Source organism: Emys orbicularis, chromosome 6 (assembly GCF_028017835.1).
Source record: "Emys orbicularis isolate rEmyOrb1 chromosome 6, rEmyOrb1.hap1, whole genome shotgun sequence".
NCBI classification, from domain to species: Eukaryota; Metazoa; Chordata; order Testudines; family Emydidae; genus Emys; species Emys orbicularis.
This window is the reverse complement of record NC_088688.1, coordinates 119,382,749-119,395,253: the sequence shown is the minus strand read 5'-3', so window position 1 is coordinate 119,395,253 and position 12,505 is coordinate 119,382,749. Positions and strand designations below refer to the sequence as shown.

At 41.4% G+C, this 12,505-nt stretch overlaps 1 protein-coding gene across 1 annotated transcript in view; it reads right to left on the bottom strand.

Annotated features, from left to right (window-relative positions):
• Window positions 1-838: 838 nt before the first annotated feature.
• LPAR1 (lysophosphatidic acid receptor 1) overlaps window positions 839-12,505 on the bottom strand; it is a 153,073-nt gene continuing 141,406 nt past the window's right edge. Inside the window, exon 4 of the mRNA XM_065406481.1 lies at window positions 839-1,914. Coding sequence (XP_065262553.1) covers window positions 1,613-1,914 — 302 coding nt within the window. The 3' untranslated portion in view covers window positions 839-1,612. The remainder of the gene's footprint in view (window positions 1,915-12,505) is intronic.

Here is a 12,505-nt window from a genome sequence, read left to right as displayed (position 1 = left end):
CTTAAATCTACATACTCTATCCACCTCTGCACAATAGCCTCATGACAGTATCCCAACACCTGTTACGTAACATTCCAGAGCATTACACTGACTGATAAACCTCAAGCAAGTTATTATTTAGGCATCTAACAACATGGAAAACAGCCTGTCGTGAACTTTAGTTATGGTCCATTACATTGTTATGCACACATGGGCGCACTCACACAAACAAGTAATTTGGCATACAAAGGTCCCAAGTTCTTTAATACAAAGATCTCTTCTTCACTAAAATTTATTTGATGGCAGACTATGGCTTTTCATTAGTATTTAATAATTCATAGGAGTTTATATTTGGACAGGTGATATCTCTTCTTAAAAGTAGCCATGTATGAGATGTCCAGCTATTTGGCTGGCTTACCATAATGGAGGTTTCAATTGTTTGACAGATTATATATTTGGTCTCATTAAAAAATAAAATTGTACCGTAGCTCCAAGTAACTACTGTTTATGAGATGAAGAGTAAATAATTTTTTAGATACCCTCAAAAATGTCCCTCACTCAGTGCAAAAAAAAAAAAAAATTTCTTTTTTTAAAAAAGCGTTTACAAAGTACACTATATTATGCATTAAAAAAATCCCTTTGCATTCCACAATGAATGAGAAAAAACACTCCAACACCATAAATACATCTTACAAAACACTCTTGTGCTTCAGCTTAGCCTCGCGACTGTAGCTCTCAGAGCATTAAAGACATATCCTACTCTAAGGAGCTGACCAGGAATAAACTTGGGACCCCTTGTGTATGTTACATATTCCAATACCACACTTCAAAGAAGAAAGATAACTACTGTACCTTGTGACTAGAGTACTGTTTATTTCATAATCTAAACAAACACTGTAATACAGTCTATGCTTTTCTACTTTCCTGCGGACGTTACAATGAGCATCTTTTTCTGAATTAAAACAATCCGCCATCACACAGAACAAGTGTGCTCTAACACCAGTAAAGAAGGTAGGAAGAGTCGGAATTTCCATCATTTTCCTGTGGCCTGTATTAGAAAAATATTTTTGTTTTGTCGTAGTTATGGCAGTGTCGCTAAGAATACAAAGACTACAGCATGTTTTTTTCTCCCTGCACAGTTAATGTCCATCACAAGCATGCGGATGGTGATAAATATTAAGTATTTATTAAATGAAATGCATTCTTTTTTTTAAAAACAAGACTAAGTGTCTACATGTAAATGCAGTGAAGTAGGTATACGCTTAATTAATCAGAGTTGATTTCAACTGGCACCAAGACAAAGCATATTCTGACAGAGTCTAGTTAGTGTAGTCTAAATAAGACTTTCCTAGTGCTACTTATGAATTCCATTGCAAGGAATCTGCTTTCTCGTTTCAGAAAGTAGAACAAAGGACGAGGGCTATAGCACGGCCAGTTCTGCATACATGGCTGGGGTTGTGCGTGGGTGGGTTTTCTGGAAAAAGAGAGTACTGTAGTCCATTAGTATTTAAGAATGTCTTGTGAGTTTGTTACTTTCCTTGTGCCCAGCCCTCTCTATGTGGTTTTCTAGCCTGTTATTGTTCATCCATCAATAAAAATTCTCTGTGGTTCTTTTTGATCTTTCAGTTCCTTTTTAAACCACAGAATGATCATTACTGTGTACTCCAGCCAAGATGGTGTGATTGAGTGATGAAGCAGAGCGGTCAGAGCCTTCGGTGGGGCCGTTGGCATTCTCGCTGCGCTGACAGCAGAGGATCTGTTTGAAGGTAGCACTCATTTCTTTGTCCCGGTAGGAGTAGATGATGGGGTTCATGGCAGAGTTGAATTCAGCAAGTAGCAGGAAGAATTTTTCATAGGCCAGGACATTACACTGAGGACAGCAAACATCAAGGAGCAACAAGACTAATCCTGGGGTCCAGCAGATTATAAAAGCACCTAGTGAGAAAGAAAAATCAAATATCAATGCGCTGATCACATAACAGGCTGTGTAAATGATCTGACCAAAAGCAGCTGTCATAAATATAAAGGGAAGGGTAACAACCTTTATGTATGCAGTAACATAAAATCCCTCCTGGCCAGAGGTACAGAATCATTTTACCTGTAAGGGGTTAATCAGTTCAATTAATCTAGTTGGCACCTGATCAGAAGGACCAATGGGGAAAGAAGATACTTTCAAATCTGGGGGTGGGGGGAGGTTTTGTTTGTGCTCTCTTTGTTGGTTCCCTCTGGATAGAAAGAGAGGGACACCAAGCAGGTAAACCATCTCTTGAAAAGATACCTTGAAATGATACCTCTACAATTACAGAAATTGTAAGTAAAGGCAAGGAAAATAATGCGTTAGATTATCTTTTGTTTTAGCTTGTGAATTTTCCCTATGCTAAGAGGGAGATTTATTCCTGTTTTTGTAACTTTGAAGTTGAGCCTAGAGGGGAATCCTCTGTGTTTTAAATCTTTTTATCACCCTGTAAAATTACCTTCCATCCTCATTTTACAGAGGTGCTTCTTTTACTTTTTTCTTTATAATAAAGTTCTTCTTTTAAGAACCTGATTGATTTTAGTGTCCTAAAAATAAAGGGTCTGCTCTGTACTTTTATTAAAGGCAATTGGTTGGTATATTATACTCAAGCTTCCCCAGGAAAGGGGGTGAAGGGACTTGGGGGGATATTTTGGGGAAATAGGAACTCCAAGTGGTCCTTTTCCTGAATCTTTGTCGAAATCCCGTGGTGGTGGCAGCGATACCGTCCAAGGACAAGGAAAGAATTTGTGCCTTGGGGAAGTTTTTAACCTAAGCTGGCAAAAATAAGCTTAGGGGGTCTTTCATGCGGGTCCCCACATCTGTACCCCAGAGTTCAGAGTGGGGAGGGAACCCTGCCAGCAGCAATGTTTAATTTTATTTTTCTACAATAAATATACTCCCAGAAATTATTTCTTCAGTGACATGATGAGAGGTTTATCTCTTAAAATCTGAAAATAATGTTTTCTGGCAGCACTTCAAACCAGAAGAGGAGCCACCCCTCCCCTTTAAATATTCCCTCCTTGGCAAATATATTTCCATTTAAAGGTGATAATGAGAAGCATTTTTCCACTTTCAGCTAGAGACCTTTGATTAAATCTTACTCCCAGGAGACAATGCTGCAATTTACTTCTCAAGCTAACAGCAACAAAGACAACCCTTCTGTTAGCACTGTGAATGAAGCAGCAGAAAGAGAGAAGCGATGCAGGGAGTAATTCTCAAGGAAAAGAATTTGTTTGGGTCCTGCTAATCCATTTCAGGCCCATTATGTAATGGAAAGTAGTAAACATGCCCTCCGTGCACTGAAAGGTAGTCCTTTCAAGTGCTTTATTTCCTTTCTTAGAGCTTTCTTCAGAAGAAATTCAGAAGCTCCTAAGACTTGAGTAGCATGATTGCCAAAGAATCTTACATTGATTAAAACACTTTTTCTCTCTGCCTCACCCCCACCCCCTTCAACACTTGCAGAACAGAGTGTGGGTAAAGCTCAGCACAAAATTCTGTATTTAAGTGCAGGGATGAAATTAAGTAGCTATTATCTTAATAGGGACAGTGAGTTTAGGTATGGTATTCTCTTACTGAGCACTTCAGAATGCTTCCAATAGATGCATAGAAGAGGAAGCTCTGACATGAAAATATTTGAGAGAGAGAAAATGGGGGGATTTCAATGCTCCTGAGATTTGCTGGATTGACATCAATGGAAAAATAAAGTCCCTAAGTATAGACATATTTAGCACAGACAACGACAATACAAGCTTCCGTATATTGCCCTGTAAACTCTATTCTGTTTAGGTTCTTATACTGCAGCCATCACTATGGTATCTGTTCGTGAACCCCCATTGTGACTGGAGGGGTCAACTCAAAGGGGGAAATAGTTTACTATGCATAGCCCATTCATCCCACAGCCTCTTTGCTGTGTCTGCCAAGAAGGTGTCAGTTATTCCCAGCTAGGGCAAATGGTGGTTTTGTGCAATTTGGACCCCTTTCCATTGGGAAACAGGCCATCAAACTCATTTTACACAGGCCACTGTACAGCCCTAGACCTTGCTCCAACAGACTGAAGGCCCCAGAACCCTTATGCAAAGACTCAGGGTTGCACTGTTCTCTTGTCATCTACATTTATAGACATGCTTGTATGCTGGATGCCTCTGGGTGAAGTTTCAATTATCTTTTTTTCAAAATGGTTGAGTAAATAAATGCCATGCGCTGACTGCACTATCCCCAGACCAATCCAAAGCAACACCATCATTTAAAGGAACTTTCAGACACCATTCCTCAGCAGGCACCTCCCATTCACTGAAAGATTGAGGTAAAGGCAACTTTCATACAGCCTTCAGCGGGGGAGGTTTAGGTTGGATATTAGGAAAAACTTTTTCACTAGGAGGCTGGTGAAGCACTGGAATGGGTTACCTAGGGAGGTGGTGGAATCTCCTTCCTTAGAGGTTTTTAAGGTCAGGCTTGACAAAGCCCTGGATGGGATGATTTAGTTGGGGATTGGTCCTGCTTTGAGTAGGGGGTTGGACTAGATGACCTCCTGAGGTCCCTTCCAACCCTGATATTCTATGATTCTATGATTCATAGCCCTAGGAATCACTGATGTCCAGGGTGATATGGAAGGAAAGATTATTGAGGAAGGCGTGGAGCACTGTCGGAATAACTTGCCAAAGTCTGACACATGGAGCGAGGGCTGTATAAGGAAGAAGGTCAGAATGGATACTCAAAGAGCAGGGGTGAAAGGGCACTGCGTCCACTAAGAGGATTTTAGTGTGGTTTTTTATTCCAGGGAATGGGTTCTTTGCAAATATTGTGGATAAACTGTACATCATAACAAAGTAGCCATGAGACCTTATTTCTCCAACTGTTGTAGCTCTTACATGATGCATCTTGTCTAGGATTCAAATGAAATATCTTTGTGGCAGAGACTGTGTCGCTCCATGTTTCGAAAATACCTACCACATTTAGGGGGCTATCACAACAAACAAAAATCATCATAATCATAAATCTGTCTTCTTAAAAGACAGGAAACAAAGTGTAGGAATAAATGGTCCGTTTTCAGCATGGTAAATAGTGGTGTCCCCTAGGGGTCTGTACTGGGCCCAGTCCTATTCAACATATTCATAAATGATCTAGAAAAAGGGGTAAACAGTGAGGTGGCAAAATTTGCAGATGATACAAAATTACTCAAGATAGTTAAGTCCCAGGCAGACTGCGAAGAGCTACAAAAGGATCTCTCAAGACTAGGTGACTGTGCAACAAAATGGCAGATGAAATTCAAGGTTGATAAGTGTAAAGTAATGCACACTGGAAAACATAATCCCAACTATACATATAAAATGATGGGGTCTAAATTAGCTGTTACCACTCAAGAAAGAGATCTTGGAGTCATTGTGGATAGTTCTCTGAAAACATCCACTCAATGTGAAGCAGCAGTCAAAAAAGCAAACAATGTTGGGAATCATTAAGAAAGGAATAGATAAGAAGACAGATAATATCATATTGCCTCTATCTAAATCCGTGGTACGCCCACATCTTGAATACTGCGTGCAGATGTGGTCACCCCATCTCAAAAAAGATCTATTGGAATTGGAAAAGGATCAGAAAAGGGCAACAAAAATTATTAGTATTGAATGGCTGCCATATGAGGAGAGATTAATAAGACTGGGACTTTTCAGCTTGGAAAAGAGATGATGAAGTGAGGGATATGATAGAGGTCTATAAAATCATGACTGGTGTGGAGAAAGTAAATAAGGAAGTGTTATTTACTCCTTCTCATAACACAAGAACTAGGGGTCACCAAATGAAATTAATAGGCAACAAACAAAAGGAAGTATTTTTTCACACAACACACAGTCAACCTGTGGAACTCCTTGCCAGAGGATGTTGTGAAGGCCAAGACTATAACAGGGTTCAAAAAAGAACTAGATAAGTTCACGGAGGATAGGTTCATCAATGGCTATTAGAAGAAGCTGGGAATGGGTGACAGGGGATGGATCAGTTGGTGATTACCTGTTCTGTTCATTCCCTCTGGGGCACTTATCATTGGCCACTGTTAGAAGACAGGATACTGGGCTACACGGACCTTTGGTCTGACCCAGTATGTCCGTTCTCATGTAAGTTCTACTATCTGTGTTGTATGTTCCAAATTTGGAATGGCTTGTGTAAATATGACATAACTGATTTACAAACAGTGAACAATAATGCACAACAGATGTACAGTACCAAGCATTTAACTGTGATAGAAATGATTTTTTTTTTGAAAGGCATGCCTCATGAGAATAAAACCTTTGATCAGATAGCATACAACATTATTAGCTACTTGGACTCCGAGGGAATGTAGTCTCCTACTGTTAATGTTTGGAATATCAACAAGAAAAAATGTTTAATATATGTAAGCGTAAGATTATGTCATGGAGGTCAGGGAGTCCATAACTTTCAGAGACCTCTGTGACATTTTCTACTTCAGCCCCAGGTTAGGCTCTCATTCCCTCTCTCTGGCTCTAGTTGTCCCCCCGTCAATTCTTCCACCCCTATTATTTTTAGTAAAAGTCACAGACAGGTTGCGGGCTTCCGTGAATTTTTGTTTACTTCCCGCAACCTGTCCATTACTTTTACTAAAAATATCCGTGACAAAATCTTAACGCTAATTATGAGAAGATACTGCAGGAGGAAAGTATAGAACATAAAAGGACTATCCTGAAACAAAGTGACGTTTATTTAGGTCTCTGCTTGCATGCAAGTTGTATAGTAGTCACAGACACACTTTACATCAACCAGTCAGAATCTGTCAGTTTGGTCAATCTTTGAGGAGAGTCTATTTTTCCTCTACCCATATATGTTGTCTTCAACCAATGGCTTTGCTTACACAAACAACATGAGAGCCAATGTAAGAACAAAAGGCCCTCTTCTGAAGAAACAGACGTCACTGGAAGCAGATCTGACACATGTGATTGAGAAAAGAGAACACATTTTCAGTTTGATGGATTTTTTTTTAAAAGGAAAAGCAGACACACTGCAGATCCAAAACCAAGTGAGGGTAAATGGACTTCAAGCCATTACCCCAGCATGCACAAGTCAGGCTTTCTGCAAGGGAAGAGCGCTTGGTCTAGCTTTACTCTAGTTCCCCAGATGTTTTTATTGCAGCTACAGTGTGAAAACAGCAATATAATATTGTATTAAGCTTCACTTTGATGAAATTATTGTAAACTCACAGACAACTTGTTCCCTTAGGGCTCAAGTAAGCCCAGCTCTGTAATAGACTATTCCAGGCTAGTCCCACCTGTGGCACTGGCTTCCCCAGACAAGGGAGGGGCAGTGCCAACGTAGCTGGCCCTGAGTGGAAGAGAACACATGGCACCAAAGAGTGGTGCAGATGCCACATTCCTCCTCTGGTTCTAGACAACATACCCAAGAACTCCCAATGGGCTGCTGTGTCTCTCTGCCGCCCTCTGCTGCTGTGGTTTTAAGCCACAAAACCGCCTCAAGCCTTCACACTGTCCCACATTAACCTACACGCCAAAGAGTTACGTGCTCATTTTCAAGTTATCAGACTGAATGGCAACTCTTTTAAAAGTTCTCCGATTAGCAGAAGCGTTTCCTAATGAGTGCTCTTTTCCCTTTTGCCTAAAATGGGGTAAGATTACATTTATTCCATGAACATTCATTTCCCCCTACTTTACAACGGCAACATAAAATAGGTGTCTGATCCCTGCCAAGTCACGCACCACCATGATTCGGCGATTCTCAGTGTTCCAAGCTCAACAATTCCCCCGCTCCTCCCCCCCAAACGGGAGAGGAGTATCAGCACTTCTTGCAAATACAAAAATAAAGTGGGTTTCACTTGGACAAGAAAACAATGAGGCAAAGCCTGAAGGAATGAAAGAGACCAAGGTAATAAAATCTGAAAGAAAGACAGGAGGAAGGAAAGGGAAGTTATTCCACAGCTCTGATAAGATGTGATGTATTCTGAAGCACTCACTTGCTCCTGTTTAACCATATAATTTCCCCCCTACATACTCCCCTCTGTCCCAGGCCTGGCTGTAGCATTGCATTTGCCATTTGCAAGAAAGGCCTTTAACCTCGTCATGCCTGGTTCCTCATTTGAAAACTGGGGCGAATACGACTCACATTGTAAAGTCTTACTTGGACTGGAAGCTGTCTGGGCAGGGAGGTCTTTTTGTTTTGTGTTTTCACAGCTCCTAGCACAATGGGATCCTGGTCCAGGATTAGGACTCCCTAGACACAACTGTAAAACAACCAAATAATAATAGTGATACTTACCCACCCAGGAAAAGTGCTTATTTACCTATAAACTACTGTAAGTCCTCTGTATTATTAATTGCTCCACATTGTCCTTCCATAGGTATGTCCATCCAATTCTCCCCTGCACAGGACTGGGCTCTCCCAGTACCCATACTCCTCCCCACTTTTGTCCCCTTCCACTAAGCCAGTCTCCTCTGCCCCCCTCTCCAGCCAGCCTCTCCTTCTGTTCTCATCACAGGATTCTGGCTAGGCAGCTGCCTCTCTTGAGTCCAGGGTCGGGAGACTTTTGGGGTGGGAAGGGCAGGAGTGGAGAAACCCCTGCTCAGTGGTGGGAACTCTGCCTGGGAATGATGTGAAAGTGAATTGGGATGTAGCATCCTGTAGAGGACAGGAAAAGAATGACTGCAATAAAATTAGCCCCAGACTAGCAGTACCATATGCTTGCAGGAGGGGTTACACTCTTCTGGGTTAGAACTGTCACTCAGGGCAAGGTGTAGCAGGAAACGTCTTTGGAAAACAATCTGAACTGATCAAAACAAAGGCAGAAACGAGACTCAGAAAGATCAAATCCTATAGGAGTCAAAGCGTGGTCAAACAGAGCAACAGGGATAGCATCCACACTGCATGACAATTTCTAGGATTTTAGGCATGACAAATGCTAAATAGCTAAGTATGATTAATTTCTCGGTAGGGAAAATTGTTAGCTCCAGTAACTTGAAATGTAGCTAATTAGCCGTGAGACAGCCACATAGTTTTCATGCCTTGGATATCAGTAAGCTTCCTTAGGCTGCAATTCTCATGTGTGTAGCACAAAGAGCTAAACACCCAATTAATTATGTTAGCATTTATTTATAGCTTATTGTCTTTTTCCATTAGTACAAAATTCAGAAGGTTCATTTTAAGTTGAATACTATTATCTGTGACAAGTAATAGTGAATACAGTTAATGGTTCTGCAAATATACAGAATAGGAGTATTTTTTCTTCTATTTCTAGCCAGATATGATGCTCCCTGATTTTGCTCCAAAAGGGCTAAGGTATCACCCAAAACCCTCAGCTCAAGAACAAATAGCTATTACTATGAGTTTGAAGCTTTGGTTGGGAATTTTGAGTCAGGTTTTTTCACTTAGTTTTTATTTCAGTTTCTAAAATGTGCCTGTCTGAAACTCAAGCTCCATGAAGATATATTAAAAAAGGGCCAAGTTCTAACCAACCCAATTCTAGCTCTCCACAACTCATCACAACAAGAGCTCTGCCCTTCCACCGACTCCCTCAGAAAATGTCTAAGGAAAAAGATGTTCCCGAACAAAAGATGTTCCCAGAAAGTCGTCAAACTCAGGCTCCAGCAGACCAAAGGGGAAGCAAGTTCCAGATTTGAAATCCCTCCTCTAAAAATAAGCTAGCCGATAAACATATGTAGGGACAGTGGCTTTGTTGAACACAGGGCAAAAGAATTTTACATAGCAGTAAATGCCATCACAACAGTTTCTGCCACTTTCAGAGAGTTCATCTGAGCAAACTGACCCTCTGGAACGCATTGCTGAACGAATATGGAATAAGAAATGTGTTCCTGCGTGAGCTTGACACTATTGTACACCAACACAGCCGTGTTTTGTTGAAGGCATGGTTGTGTTCTGACCTATATACATTGTCCTGTATGCTCTGCTGCAGTTCCCACCAATTGTTTTTTAATTAAATGCTTCTACTGTATGCAAGAGGCAAACGTGAATCTGTAACAGTTACAATGAAATAAAAAAAAACATGCCATATTCCCCAGGTAAAGCAGCCTTGCTTATGGTTAGAAAACCTCCCCTCCTCACAATCCAGAGTCCAAGCAACATAGAAATACAGCTCCTTCTCGTTAAAGTTTTTATTCGTTCCCTCCCATGTACTCTGAACTGTGAACTCAGCGGATGGGAGGAATTCACTTGCATGACTCTTTCATGGTGGGTAGGGGGGGAATAACTGAACAATAAAGTCTTCTATCCTTTTTAAGGTCCCACTATAGTCCGTCTGGTGCTGATGGCCTTTTTCTATTGGGAAGGGCGTAACAGCTTCTGGTGGAGATCAGCATTTCACACTAGTTAATCTCTCTCTCCTGCATGGTGATATATAGTTACAGAGGCTTACGATACAAATGATTAAATATTACCATACAATATGGAATACAGATGTTATAAGTGAGATTAATGCATGCAGCAACTCACAAGCATTCAACAAACACTAAACACATTCTTATAATCTTAGTACCTATTTTAAGAATACTAACACACAGGTGAGCAAGACTGGGTCCAACTATGTATTTGCCAGCGTTCAGCTGAGATCTGGGACCTTGGCATGAGTTGGCACCTAGTCTGCCAGCAGCACAAGATTTACCATGCTAGCCAGCCACTTTGGCTACTTTGTCCATCACTATCTACCCAGAACTAAACGTGTCACTCAGTATTTCTGAAAAACAAAAACTCTTCACAGTTAATTCTTCAGCTTATTCTTCAGCTTATTTAATGTTTCCATCTTTATTGCAGGTCACGGCACATGCAGTTTATTGACACTAATGTCATTGACTTTAACATGAATCAAAGCCACTTTTTCCTCCCTGGTTTTTGTTAGAAGTTTGTGCACCTGGGGGCAATATCTCCTACACTAGCATCCAGAAAGCACCAACTTCTAGTGGCAACTGCTAAGTTGCAACGTTCCCTATGGAAAGGAATTCTATCCTAAAATAGTGAGGAAAAAACTATTGAAATCTAGTGTATTCCTTCATGTTTAGTGCACTGTAATGGGAGAGAATCAGAATGTTACAGAGAAAAGACTGTATTTGCCAGTGATCACTAGTGAGCATGAGTCACAATTGCAGAGTGTGCTAATTAATATCACAGGGCACATCTTGAACAGGAGGTAGCATGCAGGGTTCATCACCTAAATTCTTCACCATAGTCCTTTTCTCTCCTCTTCACAGTAGCAGCAAAATCTCAGCACTCTCTTCAGATTTTTAGTGCTAAACTCTTTTTGAGCAACTACACTGCTTGGTTTGCTATGCCAACTTGGTAACCATATTGTTGTTCTATCCACAGCCGAGCTCCAGTTTTTCACTACATTATAGACTGCATATTTGTCATGTTCTTGGCATGGTTGCTTGTGTTAAAGAAAGAAAGAAAGAAAGAAAGAAAGAAAGAAAGAAAGAAAGAAAGAAAGAAAGAAAGAAAGAAAGTTTCCCCCCCAAGAAGTTTGGCACGTGACAATTTATATTGTGAGAAAACCAATACTAGTTTGTTAGCAGCACATGAGGTCTCGGAAAAACACAACATATAGATAGTGAGTCTGCTATAGTATCAGACTAATACACAAGCAAGTTTGCTCTTGAAGACTTGGCTTGATGGCAATCTTCCCACGGACTTCAATGACAGTTGGATAAAACCCTGGAGCAGCTCTACTGTTTAAATATTAGTTATATGCACATGTGTTGTCTGTGGCTCCCTTACATCTAATGTGGGGATCGGCAACGTTTGGCACGCGGCCCGCCAGGGTAAGCCTCCTGGTGGGCTGGGCCGGTTTGTTTACCTACTGCGTCCGCAGGTTCGGCCGATCGCGGCTCCCACTAGCCGCAGTTTGCCGTTCCAGGCCAATGGGGGCTGTGAGAAGCCGTGGCCAGCACATCCCTCAGCCTGCGCCGCTTCCCGCCGCCCCCATTGGCCTGGAGTGGCGAACCATGGTCAGTGGGAGCAGCGATCGGCTGAACCTGCGGACGCGGCAGGTAAACAAACCGGCCCGGCCCACCAGGGGGCTTACCCTTGCGGGCCGCATGCCAAAGGTTGCCGATCCCTGATCTAATGCTTGCAAATCACCAAACGCCCCTTCACATTTGATTTAGGGTTAAGAGCAACAGCCAAAACCCAGGAAAATTATGAAGAGAAAAAAGAAAATGGGAGGCAGTGGGGATGCAAAGAGCAAGACTGATCATCTTATCTCTAAGTTGTGGGTTCAAGTCCAGCATCAGTGCCGGCTGAGAGCAGTTACTGTCTGCTGGCTGTTTAGTAGCCACGTGAAATAAATTTGAGAGTCTCTGTCCTGATTGTAAGGGATCCTCTCCATCATCAGACTTGACTGACTGACTGACACTCCTACAAGAGAAGCCAAAGGCTGAATGGACATGGAAGTAAACCATATAGGTTTCCAATTCTAATAGCTTTTTTAAATTAAGGAGCACACAAAGTCCTATGTTTCACATATATAAATTATATATTAAAAGGCATTCTTCA